Here is a 27590-nt window from a genome sequence, read left to right as displayed (position 1 = left end):
TCAAAAGCATTTAACAAATAGTGCTGTATAACCCGAAAGATGTAATGGCTTGTCATGTCAATACCACACATCACATTCATTACTCTACAATTTTGGAAAAGAGAGAGAAACTGTGAGATGATCAAAATGTGGAACATAGACAGCGCCCCATTTTATGAAATCCCTGTTCTGAACTATGTTCTGTACTCTTGAGAAGACTCTTGTTGTACGTTTGGTGAGTGAAAGACAGGGTGTTGGGCGAGCCCCCCCCCCCATTGATGGCCTAAAATAATAATGTGCAGCGCTGCAAAGGAGAATCCTCTCACTCATCCATTAGCTGCTGTCACCTGCGTTTATATTAAAGAGCAATACCTCTCCAAGCATATTCCATTTAGTCCACACAAGAAGACGAAACGTGTTTTAAAGTCCTCCATTCTCCGAAGGCTCACAATGGCCTCACTCTGACTTAGGCAAGACATCACTTAGCTATTTGTAATGTGCTATAGGTAGGGAAAGGCCAATTGTAAATGCTTAATGGTATCGTTTCTAAGAGCATTGTCAAAGATAACAGAGCATTGTAACATTAAGCAGAGGCCGACCCTTTAAAATGAGAAAGAAGAAAATACAAAACAAAGTTGGGAAACCAGCTGTAAAAACATCATTGAAACAGACGAGGCCAGAAAAAAAAACTTCAGGAGAGAATTTTTTTCATGACTTGTCAGGGGCTTTCACCATAACATATAACCTGCGACTTGGTTTGGGGATACAGTTCAAATAAACCATTACACCACCATTCTTGTGCTCCAGGCTCTGGGCTGTGTTTAATGGAGCATCCTGACAAAAATAACCAATATCTAAACATTGGCTACATTGCATTTTACCTAAGAATGGTTTCCGATCTTTTGTCTGTTCGGTTAGCTTTAGATTTTCTTTTAAGTTTCACATTCAACATTGATTTCACTCCACATACTCAGAGCTTCAGTGCCTACACTTTAACAGTCTATAAAACATCAATGTCTGTAGGGCCCCAGAGATGTTGAAAAAAGCATAGCTTAAACCCCCCAAAAAATCATTTCCTGACATGCAAAACATTTTTCAAACTCTATGCTTCCTCTCTCCAGTTTCTACAGCAGGAGTAGAATCAGAGCAGTTACTGCTTCAGTATGAATATACTGTAAATGAGAAAAAAAGCATGATGCTATCTGAACTCAGTCCAACTTCAGCCTTACTTATGTTGGACTAGTTTTCATGAGGAAAAGTCTGCAAACCAGAAAGGGCCCATTCACAGACAATGGGTTTCTTCTATCCCAAGAATTTACTGCATGCTGTTCTCATTTTATAGATCCTTTAATTCTGTTTAGTCTTGAAATATAACTCCATAGGCAATACCATCAGAGACCAGTATAAATGTTTAATATTCAGCCATTTCAAAATATATAATTAGCAACATCCTGACAAATAAAACCTCTGAAGAATGCTGTGGGGTTGCACTGCTCAACCCTTGGTACCATCTCCAGTCAATCATCAGCAATGACAGTAAGACATGTTACCAAGACATTCCTAAGCACTATAATTATGGATACATATATCACCAGTCATTTCTGTGTCAGTTCAGTTTAATTTACAGAATGAAACACGACTGAACTATTTTATGTAATCTGGTCAACAACACAAAAGCATTCAGACAACAATCAAATTTGAATATTTGCTTTTACAAGGTGTATGAAGTGCTACATACTCTACACCCCTCTCTAATTACTTGCACATTGATGAATATCACCTGTGTACATAAATGAAAGTGAAACATTGACCTGTTTTCACCCAGTTTAGCCATGGTTTGGCATGGCCCCTTCTCTGTGAACTTGATCATAGAACAAAGCAGGGAGTAAATTGCTGCCAGGCTGTGGGGATTAGGCACGGCACAAGCTACAGTCCCTCTAATAAAAACACTCCACACTGTTAATGTAACACATTTGGAGGGTCACAGTTCCCTGGTGTGGGTGCCTGGGATTGCTGGATGTCCACGAGCCTCTAAGCGCCTACAGGGGCCCTTCAGAGGTTCTCTGGATATTAATGACATACTCCCTTGTGTAAGAGCTCAGACGTCACAACTATTACCAGGTGCAGCTGGCCTCCATACTCGAGTGAGCAGGATTGGCAGAGATGAGTGGGCAAGATCTCCACTTCTATATTATAACACCAACAAATGGCTTTCTCTCTAGGCTTCCACACTTACCTTAGGATGGACCTAGTCAAGACTAGAGAAAAGTGAGCGTGTGAGTGAGTATGAGCAGGTGATGAGTGTGTGAGAGAGAGGAGGGGTGGTGGTTCATAAATATTAGGTCTGTCAAGTGATATTTCGTTAATCGCAGGATTTACTGTGATTAATTGCAAATTCAGAATTTTCGAGATTTGAGCTGTAATGTAAGATTTTGTATACAAAATGCATTACAAGAATATTGACGTCTTGATTGTGTCCAAAAGTAACAAAAAGTTTACAAAATCAGGTAAATTGATAATGAACTCTTTCTTTAACCTCAATGTCACCTTGTTTGGACATCGCATTGTTGTTTTTACAGTACATGTATAGATTGTATGTATTGTGGATGTTTTCAGTGTATTTTAAATACTTTCAGACAATGCAGTTTATCACAAAAAATGTGTTCACTGAAATTACAAAAAGTAACTTGAGTTAACTGATTAATCCGACAGCCCTAATAAATAAAGTGCCTTCAGAATGTATTCACACCCCTTAACTTTTTCCACATGTTGTTGTTACAGCCTGAATTGAACATTTATTCAATTGCGTTTTTTTTGTCACTGGCCTACACACAATAATGTCAACGTGGAATTACGTTTTTACATTTTTTTGACAAATTGAAAAAAATGAATAGTTGAAATGTCTTAAGTGAATAAGTATTCAACCCCTTTGTTGAGGCAAGGCTAAACAAGTTCAGGAGTAAAAATGTGCTTAACAAGTCACATAATGAGTTGCACGGACTCACTGTGCAGACATAATTTACAAATGAAGCATGTGTGTTAAGTGAGTCCGCCAGATCAGAGGCAGTAGGGAGGACCAGGGAGGTTCTCTTGATAAGTGTGTAAATTGGACCATTTTCCTGTCCTGCTAAGCATTCAAACTGTAATAATAGCAATAATAGTGTTTATTATCTGTATGGTCCCTCAGTCGAGCACTGAATTTCAAACACAGATTCAACCACAAAGACCAGGGAGGTTTTCCAATACTTCCCAAAGAAGGGCACCTATTGGCAGATGGGTAAAAAGAAAAGCAGTCAATGAATATCCCTTTGAGCATGGTGAAGTTATTAATTACCAGTGGTGTAAAGTACTTAAGTAGTTTTTTGGGGGTATCTGAACTTTATTTTGACTATTTATATTTTTGAATACTTTTAATGCACTACATTCCTTAATAAAATATTATACTTTTTACTCCATACATTTTCCTAGACACCCAAAAGTACTTGTTACAGTTTGAATGCTTAGCAGGACAGGAAAATGGTCCAATTTACACACTTATCAAGAGAACCTCCCTGGTCCTCCCTACTGCCTCTGATCTGGCGGACTCACTTAACACACATGCTTCATTTGTAAATTATGTCTGCACTTTGGAGCGTGCCCCTGGCTATCCGTAAATTAAAAAACAAGAAAATGGAGCTGTCTGGCTTGCTTAATATTCGGAATTTGAAACGATTTATACTTTTGATACTCAAGTATATTTTAAAACACATACTTTTACTCAAGTAGAAGTTTACTGGGTGATTTTTTATTTTACTTGAGTCATTTTCTATTGAGGTATCTTTACTTTTAATGAAGTATATTATAATTGGCTACTTTTTCCACCACTGTTAATTACACTTTGGGTGACATATCAATACACCCAGTCACTACAAAGATGCAGGCTCCCTTCCTAACTCTGTTACCGGAGAGGAAAGAAACCACACAGGGATTTCATCATGTGGCCAATGGTGACTTTAAAACCGTTAGAGTTTAATGTCTGTGATAGGAGAAAACTGAGGATGGATCAACAACATTACAGTTACTAACCTAATTGACAGAGTGAAAAGAAGGAAACCTGTACAGAATAAAAATATTCCAAAACATATATCCTGTTTGCAACAAGGTACTAAAGTAATAATGCAAAAAATGTGGCAAAGCAATTCACTTTTTGTCCTGACTACAAAGTGTCATGTTTGGGGCAAATCCAATACAACACATTACTGAGTACCACTCTCCATATTTACAAGCATAGTGATGGCTGCATCATGTTATGGGTATGCTTGTAATCGTTAAGGACTGGGGAGTTTTTCAAGATAAAAAAAAGAATGGCGCTAAGCACAGGCAAAATCGTAAAGGAAAACTTGGTTGTCTGCTTTCTACCCTCCAGCAGGACAATAACCGGAAACACAAGCCAAATTTACACTGGAGTTGCTTACCAAGAAGACAGTGAATGTTATAGTGGCCGAGTTACAGTTTTCACTTAAATCTACTTGAAAATGGTTGTCTAGCAATGATCAACAACCAATTTAATGGAGCTTGAAGATTTTTTTAAAGAACAATGAGCAAATGTTGCAAAATCCAGGTGTGGAAAGCTCTTAGAGACTTACCCAGAAGGACAGCTGTAATCGCTGCCAAAGGTGTTTCTACAAATTGTTGATTCAGGGTGTGAATACTTATTTAAATGAGATATTTCTGTATTTCATTTTCAATAAATTAGCAAAAATTGTGTGTAGATGGGTGAAAATAAAAAAATATTGAATCCATTAAGAATTCAGGCTGTAACAACAAAATGTGGAGTAATTCAAGGGGTATGAATACTTTGAGGGCACTGTATATAAACAACAACAACAACAAAAAATCGATTTTGATGTTATCATGTTGGAGCCATGAAGTTTTTCATGCTGGTGTGCCAAACAGACATTTTGCAGAACTTGATTGCAGGTCTAATAAAGTAGTTTCCTAATCTGACTGCAATCATGAAGTTCATGGCAATAAGAGGACAGACCCACTGGAGATTGTGGGTTCTACATAGCATTATTCAGCCCATTGAGAGTTATAGTCCTATTCCTAAGCCAAAGCTCCCCAAACAAACATCATCCTCTTCCTCTGGTCTAAGTTGTGGTGGAATGGCAACCCCTTCCCCGCTGGACACATGGCTTGAGTTTCCCCTCTCCACTGTGTGGCCTCGCATGAGACCAAAACAGTCAAACAACCAAATATGGTGTTCATTAGGCTGACTATGTGTATCACACTGCTGGGCACCACTGCTCTGACCATCTTTCATACAGTCTGTCCTGGGGAGCCCAGGGCAGGGCACTGAGAGGAGGACTGGCATGTGAGCTCCAGACTTACTGGAAGATTTGTCACCTGAGGAGAATGTGCTCACTGCCAACGTAAGGTCTACTCGACGTAGAACAGCTGATCAGAATTGCATGGCATCACTTTTAACATCAGAGGACTTAAACAGACAACATTATAGAAATGGTAATCCATTTGAATCTATTGGGAATCTGATCAACTGAACTGAAAGTACAAACATCTAAAATGGCAGTCAGTCTCTGCATGGTTCAGGGTCTGTTCTGTGAACCAGGGGAATACAGCACATACTGTATGACCATATTTGGTCGGCCTGAATTTGCACTCTCCATCCACTATAGCAAAACACCCAGTGTCTCTAAACACCCAGTGACCCCAATCTCTACATTGAAAAGACTAACAGTGACATCTACTGGAAAGAATGTTGGTGAGCTGATACAGCCTTTGCTTTGTTTCGCTATTCAATTTCCTTTAAGTACATTCATGATTCCTGTTCAAGAATGAATAATACATACAGTAAATTAAACACAATGACCACTAACAAACTGGGCCATGTTTGTTTCAAATTATTTATTTTCCGTGAATACAAAAAATACTTTTGTGACAAGATAAATATTAGGCATACAGCATCAGTTAAACTGTTGAAATTAATTCAGTCTGTTAAAGAAAGCACAACACCTACATTTGAATAACAGCTAGTCGTTTTTCCTATTCCAGTTAACGCTTATAGACAAATTGCTTAGACAATGTACCTTATCTCAGGATAGTCGTTACATTTATCGATAAAGACTTAATTTATAGTGGTTTAACAATGAAACAAGGATGTTATTTAGTCCTATTTATAAGGATTATGTGTATGTTGAATGAATTTCAAGGCAGAGCAAGTTCTCATCTTTAAGAGTTCAATAACAACTTGCCACATGCTCATGGAATGCAGTGTAGTGTGTATTCATTTCTGTATATAGTCTAAAACCTAAAACGTATCCATGGATGCACTTTATATACCAGCATGGTTTACGGCAGCCAGATGGGCTACCAGCCAAGGCAATACATTGTGTTATGGCATAGGACTAGGTGATAGTTAATGAGAGAGAGTTTGGGTTAGACGAGATACATGTTCATATCCAGAAGGACAAGCCTTTAGATGTTGTTACAGCGGGATTTCAATTAAGGCACTGGTACACAATGCAGACCACAGACTGACAATGAGGGACTGAGCTGTTGGAGTGGATACAATACTAATGACCTTATACTACACCAATACTGGAATAACATAAATTAACTATTTTCCTACTCAGGGCTAGGGCCAGGACGATACCAGTATCGCAATATTGTTTTCCATTACAAAAATGAAAAACACGAAGCAGACCAAACTCTTTGGTCCTTTAAAAGCCTGCTATAGCTTGGAAAATATATACATGTGACTATGGATGACAACATCATGATGTTTCATTCCAACATTAGGGATGCTTTTCTAAACAAGTTAAATCCGCTTTGTGTTTTGTTTCCTTTACACGATACTAACGAGTATTGCAATACTGGTATCGTCCCGGCCCTAGTCAGGACTGTATGTGGTTTCATCACTAATACATTTGACAGGAGCGTTAGTAGTAATCCTGAATGGTTGGACATGGAAGGCATTGCTTGCTCTCCTCAGTGCATAAGGTTATACCAGCCATCTCAGTGCCATTCTACACCACATCCTACAGTTTCCTACATGTTTAAGAGGGGAAAAGCCATACACAGCTGCATACACAATTCCAATCAGTGCTGCTCTCTTGTTAGTCTGACACAGTATAATGAGTGGTAATGTGTTGCTATGATTAGAGGAACAATAAGAACATGAACATGAGGACAAGCTCACCTCCCAACTTCAATGGAATCTGAGTATAAACCAAACACCACCAGCTGAACAGGCAACGGACAGACAGAGCATAGCTTTGCTGTTGCGTGCGTATGGCTACTGTCAATTAGACTGGAATTAAAACACAAAGGCAAGAAAGAGAGAACAAATATGATAAAGAATGTAAACAGAGCCTCCTCCTGCAGGCAGCAGGAACACCAAAAAGAGTGTGAGAGGGCTTGGGGGAGAGAATACCAGTCTGACAAAAAGATTGCACATAGACTTCGAGATTTAACCCATTAACAGCCCTCTGCCGTGACTGCTCCCTGCTCCTGAAATATGAGTGACATCCGAATGTCCAAACATGGGAGCCGAGGCAGGGATCTCCCTACTGACACACCAGGGATAATTATTACTTAGAGAAGTATTACTTTAAAAGGTATTACGATGCTGTAAGAGATGAACTAGTGTCTGCTGTTGGCTTTACTATCCACTCAAACTCACTCACTGACACTACGAATTTGGTGTGAAGCTGAAGTTCTATTACATTAAATATAGTACATAAAATCAAAACGTTTAATTATTCAACAGCAATTCCAAAGACCACATTCATTTACTAACATATTACAAATGCCCAATCCTAAGCTAAACTATTGGTTAGTGGCTTTATTGATATGTACAGATCTTAATTTGACCCTGCTTCTCACCGCAGGAAAATAATCCTGTAGCAACAGGACATTTTAATTATTGTGTGGATTATAATTAAAGGGCATTTTTGTAGGGGTTGATACATTATTCATTAGGGCAAATCAAGTCTACAATTTTAAGTGGAAATTACAACATTTAGAAGCCTTTTTAAACCTTGAATGCACTACAATTTGCATTTCTTACTGTGTAGAAAAATTACTGTGATCAAATTAAGATACCAGACCTGTCAAGTCATAATGGTGCATGCAGGCTAATGATTCAAATGATGCATCAGAGTACTGCAATACCTACAGTAGATCAACACTAATATGTTGTGTGAGGAACTGAAGCTATGGATCCCTGTGCCAGTTGGAGAGGGAGCTATCCCTTTTTATGAGCTTTTACAGGTTTTAAAGTATTAATAGTATTTACCATTGTTGGATCCAGTAATGTTCATTTAACTGTGATGTCCTTATTGAGTATCCTACCATAAAATCAATAAGGGCATCTGTCTCAACTTTTAGATTGCAGGTCCTAACCCTGCTAATAAAGCACAGCTGTAGCCAGCTGGTCCTTATGTCATAATGTCAATATCATCCTCTGTGAAATGCACACGCACACACACACACACTAGTTCCACTCATGAAACAGTCCTGGCCCAAATACGTTATACACTCTACCCGTGTGCGAGAGAAACAGAAAATCGCTGGAGTAAGCTACATCTCTGTGTAACAATAGGTTCCAATCAGATGTCCATCTACTTTGCTCTTGACCAATCAGCTCTGATCCTCCCTTAGCTCAGTGGGCAGGAACTTGTACTGCTGCTGTCTGATCTGAGCTAGCTTCTTCCTGGCCTCCTCCAGCTCTCTCTCCTTCCTCAGCATCTCCTCCTGGGCTGCAATGATCTGAGGGGAGAAGGAAATGGTCAAATATATGCGTCAGGCTGCTCATCTCCAATCTGTCCTGTAACACACCGCCCCTACAGGTTATAATATCATCAAATCATTTCCTCCAGTCCCTTTAGTGTACATGGACTTGATTGATAAGTTTTTACAAATACAAAGGAAATAATATTTTCTTCAAAACATTTGGAATACAGCTCATAGTAATTTCCCAGATTTCTCAGTAGGTTTCTTTAAAGCAGGTTATGGAAAACCTATAATTAACTCTTCTGTGGTAACTAGTGAAACGTCTTAAATGTAAGTATGGAGTAAGTATCTATTTATTTTCTTAAGCAAATAGCGCTTGTGGATTTGGGAGATGGCAGTGGGTGGGTTATGACTGGCACACTTGAGAGACCAGCTTTGGGAGAGTGTCTCTGGAGGGGTGCTGGTTAGGAGCCAGTGTTATGCAAGCACACACACTTCAGTGTTACACACATACACACGTCAGTGTCACACACACACACACACACACACACACACACACTTCAGTGTTACACACACACACACACACTTCAGTGTCACACACACACACACACTTCAGTGTTACACACACACACACTTCAGTGTTACACACACACACACTTCAGTGTTACACACACACACACACTTCTGTGTTACACACACACACACACACACACACACTTCAGTGTTACACACACACACACACACACACACTTCAGTGTTACACACACACACACACACACACACACTTCAGTGTTACACACACACACACACTTCAGTGTTACACACACACACACACACTTCAGTGTTACACACACACACACACACACACACTTCAGTGTTACACACACACACACTTCAGTGTTACACACACACACACACACTTCAGTGTTACACACACACTTCAGTGTTACACACACACTTCAGTGTTACACACACACTTCAGTGTTACACACACACTTCAGTGTTACAAACACACTTCAGTGTTACACACACACACACACTTCAGTGTTACACACACACACGCACACACTTCAGTGTTACACACACACACACACACACACACACACACTTCAGTGTTACACACACACACACACACTTCAGTGTTACACACACACACACACTTCAGTGTTACACACACACACACTTCAGTGTTACACACACACACACACACACACACACTTCAGTGTTACACACACACACACACACACTTCAGTGTTACACACACACACACACTTCAGTGTTACACACACACTTCAGTGTTACACACACACACACACTTCAGTGTTACACACACACACACACTTCAGTGTCACACACACACACACACACACACACACACACTTCAGTGTTACACACACACACACACACTTCAGTGTTACACACACACACACTTCAGTGTTACACACACACACACTTCAGTGTTACACACACACACACACATTTCAGTGTTACACACACACTTCAGTGTTACACACACACTTCAGTGTTACACACACACTTCAGTGTTACACACACTTCAGTGTTACACACACACACACACACACTTCAGTGTTACACACACACACTTCAGTGTCACACACACACACACACACACACACACACACACACACACTTCAGTGTTACACACACACACACACACACACTTCAGTGTTACACACACACACTTTAGTGTTACACACACACACTTCAGTGTTACACACACACACACTTCAGTGTTACACACACACACACTTCAGTGTTACACACACACACTTCAGTGTCACACACACACACACTTCAGTGTCACACACACACACACTTCAGTGCTACACACACACACACTTCAGTGTTACACACACACACACACACACTTCAGTGTCACACACACACACACACACACACACACTTCAGTGTTACACACACACACACACACTTCAGTGTTACACACACACACACTTCAGTGTTACACACACACACACACACACACACTTCAGTGTTACACACACACACACACACTTCAGTGTTACACACACACACACTTCAGTGTTACACACACACACACTTCAGTGTTACACACACACACACACACACACACACTTCAGTGTCACACACACACACACACACACACACACACACACACACTCCAGTGTTACACACACACACACACACACTTCAGTGTTACACACACACACACACACACTTCAGTGTTACACACACACACACACACTTCAGTGCTACACACACACACACACACACACACACACACACACACACACACACACACACACACACACACACACACACACACACACACACATTTCAGTGTTACACACATACACTTCAGTGTTACTTCAGTGCTACACACACACATACACACACACACACACACACACACACTTCAGTGTTACACACACACACAGACACACGTCAGTGGTACACACACACACAGACACACGTCAGTGTTACACACACACACACAGACACACGTCAGTGTTACACACACACACGTCAGTGTTACACACACACACACAGACACACGTCAGTGTTACACACACACACACACACACGGCAGTGTTACACACACACTTCAGTGTTACACACACGCACACTTCAGTGTTACACACACACACACACACACTTCCGTGTGACACACACACACACACACACACACACTTAAGTGTTACACACACACACACTTCAGTTATACACACACACACACACACTTCAGTGTTACACACACACACACACTTCAGTGTTATACACACACACACACACTTCAGTGTTACACACACAAACACACTTCAGTGTTACACACACACACACACACACTTCAGTGTTACACACACACACTTCAGTGTTATACACACACACACACACACAAACACACACACACTTCAGTGTTACACACACACACACACACACACACTTCAGTGTTACACACACAAACACACTTCAGTGTTACACACACACACACACACACACACTTCAGTGTTACACACACACACACTTCAGTGTTACACACACACACACACTTCAGTTTTACACACACACACACACTTCAGTGTTACACACACACACACACACACTTCAGTGTTACACACACACACACTTCAGTGTTATACACACACACACACACACACACAAACACACACACACACACACACACTTAAGTGTTACACACACACACACTTCAGTGTTACACACACACACACACACTTCAGTGTTACACACACACACTTCAGTGTTACACACACACACACACACAAACACACACACACACACACACACACTTCAGTGTTACACACACACACACTTCAGTGTTACACACACACACACTTCAGTGTTACACACACACACACTTCAGTGTTACACACACACACACTTCAGTGTTACACACACACACACACACACACTTCAGTGTTACACACACACACACACACACACTTCAGTGTTACACACACACACTTCCGTGTTACACACACACACACACTTCCGTGTTACACACACACACACACACACACTTCCGTGTTACACACACACACACACACACACACTTCCGTGTTACACACACACACACACACACTTCCGTGTTACACACACACACACACACACACACTTCAGTGTCACACACACACACACACACACTTCAGTGTCACACACACACACACACACACACACACAAACACACACACACACACACATTTCAGTGTTACACACACACACACTTCAGTGTTACACACACACACACTTCAGTGTTACACACACACACACTTCAGTGTTACACACACACACACACACACACACACACTTCAGTGTTACACACACACACTTCCGTGTTACACACACACACACACTTCAGTGTGACACACACACACACACACTTCAGTGTTACACACACACACACTTCAGTGTTACACACACACACACACACTTCAGTGTTACACACACACACACACACTTCAGTGCTACACACACACACACTTCAGTGCTACACACACACACACACACACACACACACACATTTCAGTGTTACACACATACACTTCAGTGTTACACACACACACACACACTTCAGTGCTACACACACACACACACACACACACACACACACACACACACTTCAGTGTTACACACACACACAGACACACGTCAGTGGTACACACACACACAGACACACGTCAGTGTTACACACACACACAGACACACGTCAGCGTTACACACACACACACAGACACACGTCAGTGTTACACACACACACACACACGTCAGTGTTACACACACGCACACTTCAGTGTTACACACACACACACACACACACACACACACTTCCGTGTGACACACACACACACACTTCAGTGTTACACACACACACACACTTCAGTGTTACACACACACACACACACTTCAGTGTTACACACACACACACACACTTCAGTGTTACACACACACACACACACTTCAGTGTTACACACACAAACACACTTCAGTGTTACACACACACACACACACACACTTCAGTGTTACACACACACACACTTCAGTGTTACACACACACACTTCAGTGTTATACACACACACACACACACACACAAACACACACACACTTCAGTGTTACACACACACACACACACACACTTCAGTGTTACACACACACACACACACACACTTCAGTGTTACACACACACACTTCAGTGTTATACACACACACACACACACACACACACACACACACACACACACACTTCAGTGTTACACACACACACACACACACACACTTCAGTGTTACACACACAGACACTTCAGTGTTACACACACAGACACTTCAGTGTTACACACACACACACTTCAGTGTTACACACACACACTTCAGTGTTACACACACACACTTCAGTGTTACACACACACACACACTTCAGTGTTACACACACACACTTCCGTGTTACACACACACACACACTTCCGTGTTACACACACACACACTTCCGTGTTACACACACACACACTTCCGTGTTACACACACACACACACACACTTCCGTGTTACACACACACACACACACACACACACACACACACTTCTGTGTTACACACACACACACTTCCGTGTTACACACACACACACACACACTTCAGTGTTACACACACACACTTCAGTGTTACACACACACACACACACACACACACACACACACACACACACTTCAGTGTTACACACACACACACACAGACTTCAGTGTTACACACACACACACACACACACACACACACTTCAGTGTTACACACACACACACACTTCAGTGTTACACACACACACACTTCAGTGTTACACACACATACACACACACACACACTTCAGTGTTATACACACACACACACACACACACACACACACTTCAGTGTTATACACACACACACACACACACACACACACACTTCAGTGTTATACACACACACACACACACTTTAGTGTTACACACACACACACACACTTCAGTGTTACACACACACACACACGTCAGTGTTACACACACACACACACTTCAGTGCTACACAAACACACACACTTCAGTGCTACACACACACACAGTTCAGTGCTACACACACACACTTCAGTGCTACACACACACACACACACTTCAGTGTTACACACACACACTTCAGTGTTACACACACACACACACTTCAGTGTTACACACACACACACACACACTTCAGTGTTACACACACACACACACACTTCAGTGCTACACACACACACTTCAGTGTTACACACACACACACACACACACACGTCAGTGTCACACACACACACACACACACACACACACACACACACTTCAGTGTCACACACACACACACACACTTCAGTGTTACACACACACACACTTCAGTGTTACACACACACACACTTCAGTGTTACACACACACACACACTTCTGTGTTACACACACACACACACACACACACACTTCAGTGTTACACACACACACACACACACACACTTCAGTGTTACACACACACACACACACACACTTCAGTGTTACACACACACACACACACTTCAGTGTTACACACACACACACACACACACACACTTCAGTGTTACACACACACACACACTTCAGTGCTACACACACACACACACACTTCAGTGTTACACACACACACACACACTTCAGTGTTACACACACACACACACACTTCAGTGTTACACACACACTTCAGTGTTACACACACACTTCAGTGTTACACACACACTTCAGTGTTACACACACACACACACTTCAGTGTTACACACACACACGCACACACTTCAGTGTTACACACACACACACACACACACTTCAGTGTTACACACACACACACACACACTTCAGTGTTACACACACACACACACACTTCAGTGTTACACACACACACACACTTCAGTGTTACACACACACACACTTCAGTGTTACACACACACACACACACACACACACTTCAGTGTTACACACACACACTTCAGTGTTACACACACACACACACTTCAGTGTTACACACACACTTCAGTGTTACACACACACACACACTTCAGTGTTACACACACACACACACTTCAGTGTTACACACACACACACACTTCAGTGTCACACACACACACACACACACACACACTTCAGTGTTACACACACACACACACACTTCAGTGTTACACACACACACACTTCAGTGTTACACACACACACACTTCAGTGTTACACACACACACACATTTCAGTGTTACACACACACTTCAGTGTTACACACACACTTCAGTGTTACACACACACTTCAGTGTTACACACACTTCAGTGTTACACACACACACTTCAGTGTCACACACACACACACTTCAGTGTCACACACACACACACTTCAGTGCTACACACACACACACTTCAGTGTTACACACACACACACACACACTTCAGTGTCACACACACACACACACACACACACACTTCAGTGTTACACACACACACACACACTTCAGTGTTACACACACACACACACACACACTTCAGTGTTACACACACACACACACACACACTTCAGTGTTACACACACACACGGCAGTGTTACACACACACTTCAGTGTTACACACACGCACACTTCAGTGTTACACACACACACACACACACACACACTTCCGTGTGACACACACACACACACACACACACTTCAGTGTTACACACACACACACTTCAGTTATACACACACACACACACACTTCAGTGTTACACACACACACACACTTCAGTGTTACACACACACACACACACACTTCAGTGTTACACACACAAACACACTTCAGTGTTACACACACACACACACACTTCAGTGTTACACACACACACACACACACACTTCAGTGTTACACACACACTTCAGTGTTATACACACACACACACACACAAACACACACACACTTCAGTGTTACACACACAAACACACTTCAGTGTTACACACACACACACACACACACACTTCAGTGTTACACACACACACACTTCAGTGTTACACACACACACACACTTCAGTTTTACACACACACACACACTTCAGTGTTACACACACACACACACACACTTCAGTGTTACACACACACACACTTCAGTGTTATACACACACACACACACACACAAACACACACACACACTTAAGTGTTACACACACACACACTTCAGTGTTACACACACACACACTTCAGTGTTACACACACACACACACAAACACACACACACACACACACACACTTCAGTGTTACACACACACACACACTTCAGTGTTACACACACACACACTTCAGTGTTACACACACACACACTTCAGTGTTACACACACACACACTTCAGTGTTACACACACACACACACACACACTTCAGTGTTACACACACACACTTCCGTGTTACACACACACACACACACACACTTCAGTGTGACACACACACACACACACTTCAGTGTTACACACACACACACACACTTCAGTGTTACACACACACACACACACTTCAGTGTTACACACACACACACACACTTCAGTGCTACACACACACACACACACTTCAGTGCTACACACACACACACACTTCAGTGCTACACACACACACACACTTCAGTGCTACACACACACACACACACACACACACACACACACACACACACACACACACACACACACATTTCAGTGTTACACACATACACTTCAGTGTTACACACACACACACACACTTCAGTGCTACACACACACACACACACACACACACACACACACACACACACACACACACACACACACACACACACACACACACACACACACACACACACACACACACACACTTCAGTGTTACACACACACACAGACACACGTCAGTGGTACACACACACACAGACACACGTCAGTGTTACACACACACACAGACACACGTCAGCGTTACACACACACACACAGACACACGTCAGTGTTACACACACACACACACACACGTCAGTGTTACACACACGCACACTTCAGTGTTACACACACGCACACTTCAGTGTTACACACACACACACACACACACACACACACACACACACACACTTCCGTGTGACACACACACACACACACACTTCAGTGTTACACACACACACACACTTCAGTGTTACACACACACACACACACTTCAGTGTTACACACACACACACACACACTTCAGTGTTACACACACACACACACACACTTCAGTGTTACACACACAAACACACTTCAGTGTTACACACACACACACACACTTCAGTGTTACACACACACACACACACACACTTCAGTGTTACACACACACACACTTCAGTGTTACACACACACACTTCAGTGTTATACACACACACACACACACAAACACACACACACTTCAGTGTTACACACACACACACACACACACACACTTCAGTGTTACACACACACACTTCAGTGTTATACACACACACACACACACACACACACACACACACACTTCAGTGTTACACACACACACACACACACACTTCAGTGTTACACACACAGACACTTCAGTGTTACACACACACACACTTCAGTGTTACACACACACACTTCAGTGTTACACACACACACTTCAGTGTTACACACACACACACACACTTCAGTGTTACACACACACACACACTTCCGTGTTACACACACACACACACTTCCGTGTTACACACACACACACTTCCGTGTTACACACACACACACTTCCGTGTTACACACACACACACACACACTTCCGTGTTACACACACACACACACACACACACACACACTTCTGTGTTACACACACACACACTTCCGTGTTACACACACACACACACACTTCAGTGTTACACACACACACTTCAGTGTTACACACACACACACACACACACACACACTTCAGTGTTACACACACACACACAGACTTCAGTGTTACACACACACACACACACACACACACACACACTTCAGTGTTACACACACACACACACTTCAGTGTTACACACACACACACACACTTCAGTGTTACACACACATACACACACACACACACGTCAGTGTTATACACACACACACACACACACACACACACACTTCAGTGTTATACACACACACACACACACACACACACTTCAGTGTTATACACACACACACACACACTTCAGTGTTACACACACACACACACGTCAGTGTTACACACACACACACACTTCAGTGCTACACAAACACACACACTTCAGTGCTACACACACACACAGTTCAGTGCTACACACACACACTTCAGTGCTACACACACACACACACACTTCAGTGTTACACACACACACTTCAGTGTTACACACACACACACACTTCAGTGTTACACACACACACACACTTCAGTGTTACACACACACACACACACTTCAGTGCTACACACACACACTTCAGTGTTACACACACACACACACACACACTTCAGTGTTACACACACACACACACACACACACACACACACACACACACACACTTCAGTGTTACACACACACACAGACACACGTCAGTGTTACACACACACACACGTCAGTGTTACACACACACACACACACACGTCAGTGTTACACACACACACAGACACACGTCAGTGTTACACACACACACACACACACACACACACACACACTTCCGTGTGACACACACACACACACACACACTTCAGTGTTACACACACACACACACACACTTCAGTGTTACACACGCACACACACACACTTCAGTGTTACACACACACACACACACACACACTTCAGTGTTACACACACACACACACTTCAGTGTTACACACACAAACACACTTCAGTGTTACACACACACACACACACACTTCAGTGTTACACACACAAACACACTTCAGTGTTACACACACACACACACTTCAGTGTTACACACACACACACACACACACACACACTTCAGTGTTACACACACACACACTTCAGTGTTACACACACACTTCAGTGTTATACACACACACACACACACAAACACACACACACTTCAGTGTTACACACACACACACACACACACTTCAGTGTTACACACACAAACACACTTCAGTGTTACACACACACACACACACACACACACACTTCAGTGTTACACACACACACACACTTCAGTGTTACACACACACACACACACTTCAGTGTTACACACACACACACACTTCAGTGTTACACACACACACACTTCAGTGTTACACACACACACACACACTTCAGTGTTACACACACACACACTTCAGTGTTACACACACACACTTCAGTGTTATACACACACACACACACACAAACACACACACACTTCAGTGTTACACACACACACACACACACTTCAGTGTTACACACACAAACACACTTCAGTGTTACACACACAAACACACTTCAGTGTTACACACACACACACACACACTTCAGTGTTACACACACACACACTTCAGGGTTACACACACACACACACACTTCAGTGTTACACACACACACACACACTTCAGTGCTACACACACACACACACACTTCAGTGCTACACACACACACACACTTCAGTGCTACACACACACACACACTTCAGTGCTACACACACACACACACACACACACACACACACACACACACACACACACTTCAGTGTTACACACACACACAGACACACGTCAGTGGTACACACACACACAGACACACGTCAGTGTTACACACACACACAGACACACGTCAGCGTTACACACACACACACAGACACACGTCAGTGTTACACACACACACACACACACGTCAGTGTTACACACACGCACACTTCAGTGTTACACACACGCACACTTCAGTGTTACACACACACACACACACACACACACACACACACACACACACACACTTCCGTGTGACACACACACACACACACACTTCAGTGTTACACACACACACACACTTCAGTGTTACACACACACACACACACTTCAGTGTTACACACACACACACACACTTCAGTGTTACACACACACACACACACACTTCAGTGTTACACACACAAACACACTTCAGTGTTACACACACACACACACACTTCAGTGTTACACACACACACACACACACACTTCAGTGTTACACACACACACACACTTCAGTGTTACACACACACACTTCAGTGTTATACACACACACACACACACAAACACACACACACTTCAGTGTTACACACACACACACACACACACACACTTCAGTGTTACACACACACACTTCAGTGTTATACACACACACACACACACACACACACACACACACACTTCAGTGTTACACACACACACACACACACACTTCAGTGTTACACACACAGACACTTCAGTGTTACACACACACACACACACACTTCAGTGTTACACACACACACTTCAGTGTTACACACACACACACACACTTCAGTGTTACACACACACACACACTTCCGTGTTACACACACACACACACTTCCGTGTTACACACACACACACTTCCGTGTTACACACACACACACTTCCGTGTTACACACACACACACACACACTTCCGTGTTACACACACACACACACACACACACACTTCTGTGTTACACACACACACACTTCCGTGTTACACACACACACACACACTTCAGTGTTACACACACACACTTCAGTGTTACACACACACACACACACACACACACTTCAGTGTTACACACACACACACAGACTTCAGTGTTACACACACACACACACACACACACACACACACTTCAGTGTTACACACACACACACACTTCAGTGTTACACACACACACACACTTCAGTGTTACACACACATACACACACACACACACGTCAGTGTTATACACACACACACACACACACACACACTTCAGTGTTATACACACACACACACACACTTCAGTGTTACACACACACACACACACTTCAGTGTTACACACACACACACACGTCAGTGTTACACACACACACACACTTCAGTGCTACACAAACACACACACTTCAGTGCTACACACACACACAGTTCAGTGCTACACACACACACTTCAGTGCTACACACACACACACACACTTCAGTGTTACACACACACACTTCAGTGTTACACACACACACACACTTCAGTGTTACACACACACACACACTTCAGTGTTACACACACACACACACACTTCAGTGCTACACACACACACTTCAGTGTTACACACACACACACACACACACTTCAGTGTTACACACACACACACACACACACACACACACACACACACACTTCAGTGTTACACACACACACAGACACACGTCAGTGTTACACACACACACACGTCAGTGTTACACACACACACACACACGTCAGTGTTACACACACACACAGACACACGTCAGTGTTACACACACACACACACACACACACACACACACACTTCCGTGTGACACACACACACACACACACACTTCAGTGTTACACACACACACACACTTCAGTGTTACACACGCACACACACACACTTCAGTGTTACACACACACACACACACACACACTTCAGTGTTACACACACACACACACTTCAGTGTTACACACACAAACACACTTCAGTGTTACACACACACACACACACACTTCAGTGTTACACACACAAACACACTTCAGTGTTACACACACACACACACTTCAGTGTTACACACACACACACACACACACACACACTTCAGTGTTACACACACACACACTTCAGTGTTACACACACACTTCAGTGTTATACACACACACACACACACAAACACACACACACTTCAGTGTTACACACACACACACACACACACTTCAGTGTTACACACACAAACACACATCAGTGTTACACACACACACACACACACACACACACTTCAGTGTTACACACACACACACACTTCAGTGTTACACACACACACACACTTCAGTGTTACACACACACACACACTTCAGTGTTACACACACACACTTCAGTGTTACACACACACACACACACTTCAGTGTTACACACACACACACTTCAGTGTTACACACACACACTTCAGTGTTATACACACACACACACACACAAACACACACACACTTCAGTGTTACACACACACACACACACACTTCAGTGTTACACACACAAACACACTTCAGTGTTACACACACAAACACACTTCAGTGTTACACACACACACACACACACTTCAGTGTTACACACACACACACTTCAGGGTTACACACACACACACACACTTAAGTGTTACACACACACACTTCAGTGTTATACACACACACACACACACACACACACACACACACTTCAGTGTTACACACACACACACACTTCAGTGTTACACACACAGACACTTCAGTGTTACACACACACACACTTCAGTGTTACACACACACACTTCAGTGTTACACACACACACTTCCGTGTTACACACACACACACACACTTCCGTGTTACACACACACACACTTCCGTGTTACACACACACACACACACACTTCCGTGTTACACACACACACACACTTCCGTGTTACACACACACACACACACACTTCCGTGTTACACACACACACACACTTCCGTGTTACACACACACACACACACACACACACACACTTCCGTGTTACACACACACACACTTCCGTGTTACACACACACACACACACTTCAGTGTTACACACACACACACACACACACCCACTTCAGTGTTACACACACACACACACACACACAGACTTCAGTGTTACACACACACACACACACACACTTCAGTGTTACACACACACACACACACTTCAGTGTTACACACACACACACACTTCAGTGTTACACACACACACACACACACTTCAGTGTTACACACACACACACACGTCAGTGTTACACACACACACACACACTTCAGTGCTACACAAACACACACTTCAGTGCTACACAAACACACACACTTCAGTGCTACACACACACAGTCCAGTGCTACACACACACACACACACACACACACACTTCCGTGTTACACACACACACACTTCCGTGTTACACACACACACACTTCCGTGTTACACACACACACACACACACTTCCGTGTTACACACACACACACACACACACACACACACTTCTGTGTTACACACACACACACTTCCGTGTTACACACACACACACACACTTCAGTGTTACACACACACACTTCAGTGTTACACACACACACACACACACACACACTTCAGTGTTACACACACACACACAGACTTCAGTGTTACACACACACACACACACACACACACACACACTTCAGTGTTACACACACACACACACTTCAGTGTTACACACACACACACACTTCAGTGTTACACACACATACACACACACACACACGTCAGTGTTATACACACACACACACACACACACACACTTCAGTGTTATACACACACACACACACACTTCAGTGTTACACACACACACACACACTTCAGTGTTACACACACACACACACGTCAGTGTTACACACACACACACACTTCAGTGCTACACAAACACACACACTTCAGTGCTACACACACACACAGTTCAGTGCTACACACACACACTTCAGTGCTACACACACACACACACACTTCAGTGTTACACACACACACTTCAGTGTTACACACACACACACACTTCAGTGTTACACACACACACACACTTCAGTGTTACACACACACACACACACTTCAGTGCTACACACACACACTTCAGTGTTACACACACACACACACACACACTTCAGTGTTACACACACACACACACACACACACACACACACACACTTCAGTGTTACACACACACACAGACACACGTCAGTGTTACACACACACACACGTCAGTGTTACACACACACACACACACACGTCAGTGTTACACACACACACAGACACACGTCAGTGTTACACACACACACACACACACACACACACACACACTTCCGTGTGACACACACACACACACACACACTTCAGTGTTACACACACACACACACACACTTCAGTGTTACACACGCACACACACACACTTCAGTGTTACACACACACACACACACACACACTTCAGTGTTACACACACACACACACTTCAGTGTTACACACACAAACACACTTCAGTGTTACACACACACACACACACACTTCAGTGTTACACACACAAACACACTTCAGTGTTACACACACACACACACTTCAGTGTTACACACACACACACACACACACACACACTTCAGTGTTACACACACACACACTTCAGTGTTACACACACACTTCAGTGTTATACACACACACACACACACAAACACACACACACTTCAGTGTTACACACACACACACACACACACTTCAGTGTTACACACACAAACACACTTCAGTGTTACACACACACACACACACACACACACACTTCAGTGTTACACACACACACACACTTCAGTGTTACACACACACACACACTTCAGTGTTACACACACACACACACTTCAGTGTTACACACACACACTTCAGTGTTACACACACACACACACACTTCAGTGTTACACACACACACTTCAGTGTTATACACACACACACACACACAAACACACACACACTTCAGTGTTACACACACACACACACACACTTCAGTGTTACACACACAAACACACTTCAGTGTTACACACACAAACACACTTCAGTGTTACACACACACACACACACACTTCAGTGTTACACACACACACACTTCAGGGTTACACACACACACACACACTTAAGTGTTACACACACACACTTCAGTGTTATACACACACACACACACACACACACACACACACTTCAGTGTTACACACACACACACACTTCAGTGTTACACACACAGACACTTCAGTGTTACACACACACACACTTCAGTGTTACACACACACACTTCAGTGTTACACACACACACTTCCGTGTTACACACACACACACACACTTCCGTGTTACACACACACACACTTCCGTGTTACACACACACACACACACACTTCCGTGTTACACACACACACACACACTTCCGTGTTACACACACACACACACACACTTCCGTGTTACACACACACACACACTTCCGTGTTACACACACACACACACACACACACACACACACACTTCCGTGTTACACACACACACACTTCCGTGTTACACACACACACACACACTTCAGTGTTACACACACACACACACACACACCCACTTCAGTGTTACACACACACACACACACACACAGACTTCAGTGTTACACACACACACACACACACACTTCAGTGTTACACACACACACACACACTTCAGTGTTACACACACACACACACTTCAGTGTTACACACACACACACACACACTTCAGTGTTACACACACACACACACGTCAGTGTTACACACACACACACACACTTCAGTGCTACACAAACACACACTTCAGTGCTACACAAACACACACACTTCAGTGCTACACACACACAGTCCAGTGCTACACACACACACACACACACACACACACACACACACACACACACACACTTCAGTGTTATACACAAACACACACACTTCAGTGTTATACACACACACACACACACACACTTCAGTGTTACACACACACACACACACATCAGTGTTACACACACACACTTCAGTGTTACACACACACACATACACGTCAGTGTTACACACACACACACACGTCAGTGTTACACACACACTTCAGTGCTACACAAACACACACACTTCAGTGCTACAAACACACACAGTTCAGTGCTACACACACACAGTTCAGTGCTACACACACACACACTTCAGTGCTACACACACACACTTCAGTGCTACACACACACTTCAGTGCTACACACACACACACACACTTCAGTGTTACACACACACACTTCAGTGTTACACACACACACACACTTCAGTGTTACACACACACACTTCAGTGTTACACACACACACACACACTTCAGTGCTACACACACACACTTCAGTGTTACACACACACACACACACTTCAGTGTTACACACACACACTTCAGTGCTACACACACACACACACACACACACACACACACACACTTCAGTGTTACACACACACACAGACACACGTCAGTGTTACACACACACACACAGACACACGTCAGTGTTACACACACACAGACACACGTCAGTGTTACACACACACACAGACACACGTCAGTGTTACACACACACACACACGTCAGTGTTACACACACACACACACACGTCAGTGTTACACACACACACTTCAGTGTTACACACACACACACACACACACACTTCCGTGTGACACACACACACACACACACACACTTCAGTGTTACACACACACACACACACACTTCAGTGTTACACACACACACACACACACTTCAGTGTTACACACACACACACACACACACACACTTCAGTGTTACACACACAAACACACTTCAGTGTTACACACACAAACACACTTCAGTGTTACACACACACACACTTCAGTGTTACACACACACACACACTTCAGGGTTACACACACACACACTTCAGTGTTACACACACACACACACACACTTCAGTGTTACTCACACACACACACTGCAGTGTTACACACACACACACACTTCAGTGTTACACACACACACACACTTCAGTGTTACACACACACACACACACTTCAGTGTTACACACACACACTTCAGTGTTACACACACGCACACACACTTCAGTGTTACACACACACACACTTCAGTGTTACACACACACACACTTCAGTGTTACACACACACACTTCAGTGTTACACACACACACACACACACACTTCCGTGTTACACACACACACACACTTCCGTGTTACACACACACACACACACACTTCCGTGTTACACACACACACACACACACTTCAGTGTTACACACACACACACACACACACACTTCAGTGTTACACACACACACACACACTTCAGTGTTACACACACACACACACACACACACACACTTCAGTGTTATACACACACACACACACTTCAGTGTTACACACACACACACACACTTCAGTGTTACACACACACACACACACTTCAGTGTTACACACACACACACACACTTCAGTGCTACACAAACACACTTCAGTGCTACACACACACACTTCAGTGCTACACACACACACTTCAGTGCTACACACACACACACACACACACACACACTTCAGTGTTACACACACAC

The 27590-nt window shown here is 43.2% G+C and overlaps 1 protein-coding gene across 1 annotated transcript in view; it reads right to left on the bottom strand.

Annotated features, from left to right (window-relative positions):
* Window positions 1–5898: 5898 nt before the first annotated feature.
* LOC139372011 (talin 2b) overlaps window positions 5899–27590 on the bottom strand; it is a 124941-nt gene continuing 103249 nt past the window's right edge. Inside the window, exon 56 of the mRNA XM_071111977.1 lies at window positions 5899–8748. Coding sequence (XP_070968078.1) covers window positions 8620–8748 — 129 coding nt within the window. The 3' untranslated portion in view covers window positions 5899–8619. The remainder of the gene's footprint in view (window positions 8749–27590) is intronic.

The sequence above is a fragment of the Oncorhynchus clarkii genome, chromosome 2 (genome assembly GCF_045791955.1).
Source record: "Oncorhynchus clarkii lewisi isolate Uvic-CL-2024 chromosome 2, UVic_Ocla_1.0, whole genome shotgun sequence".
In the NCBI taxonomy this organism is placed as follows: domain Eukaryota; kingdom Metazoa; phylum Chordata; class Actinopteri; order Salmoniformes; family Salmonidae; genus Oncorhynchus; species Oncorhynchus clarkii.
The sequence above is the reverse complement of the archived record's forward strand: the minus strand, read 5'-3'. Positions and strand labels throughout refer to the sequence as shown.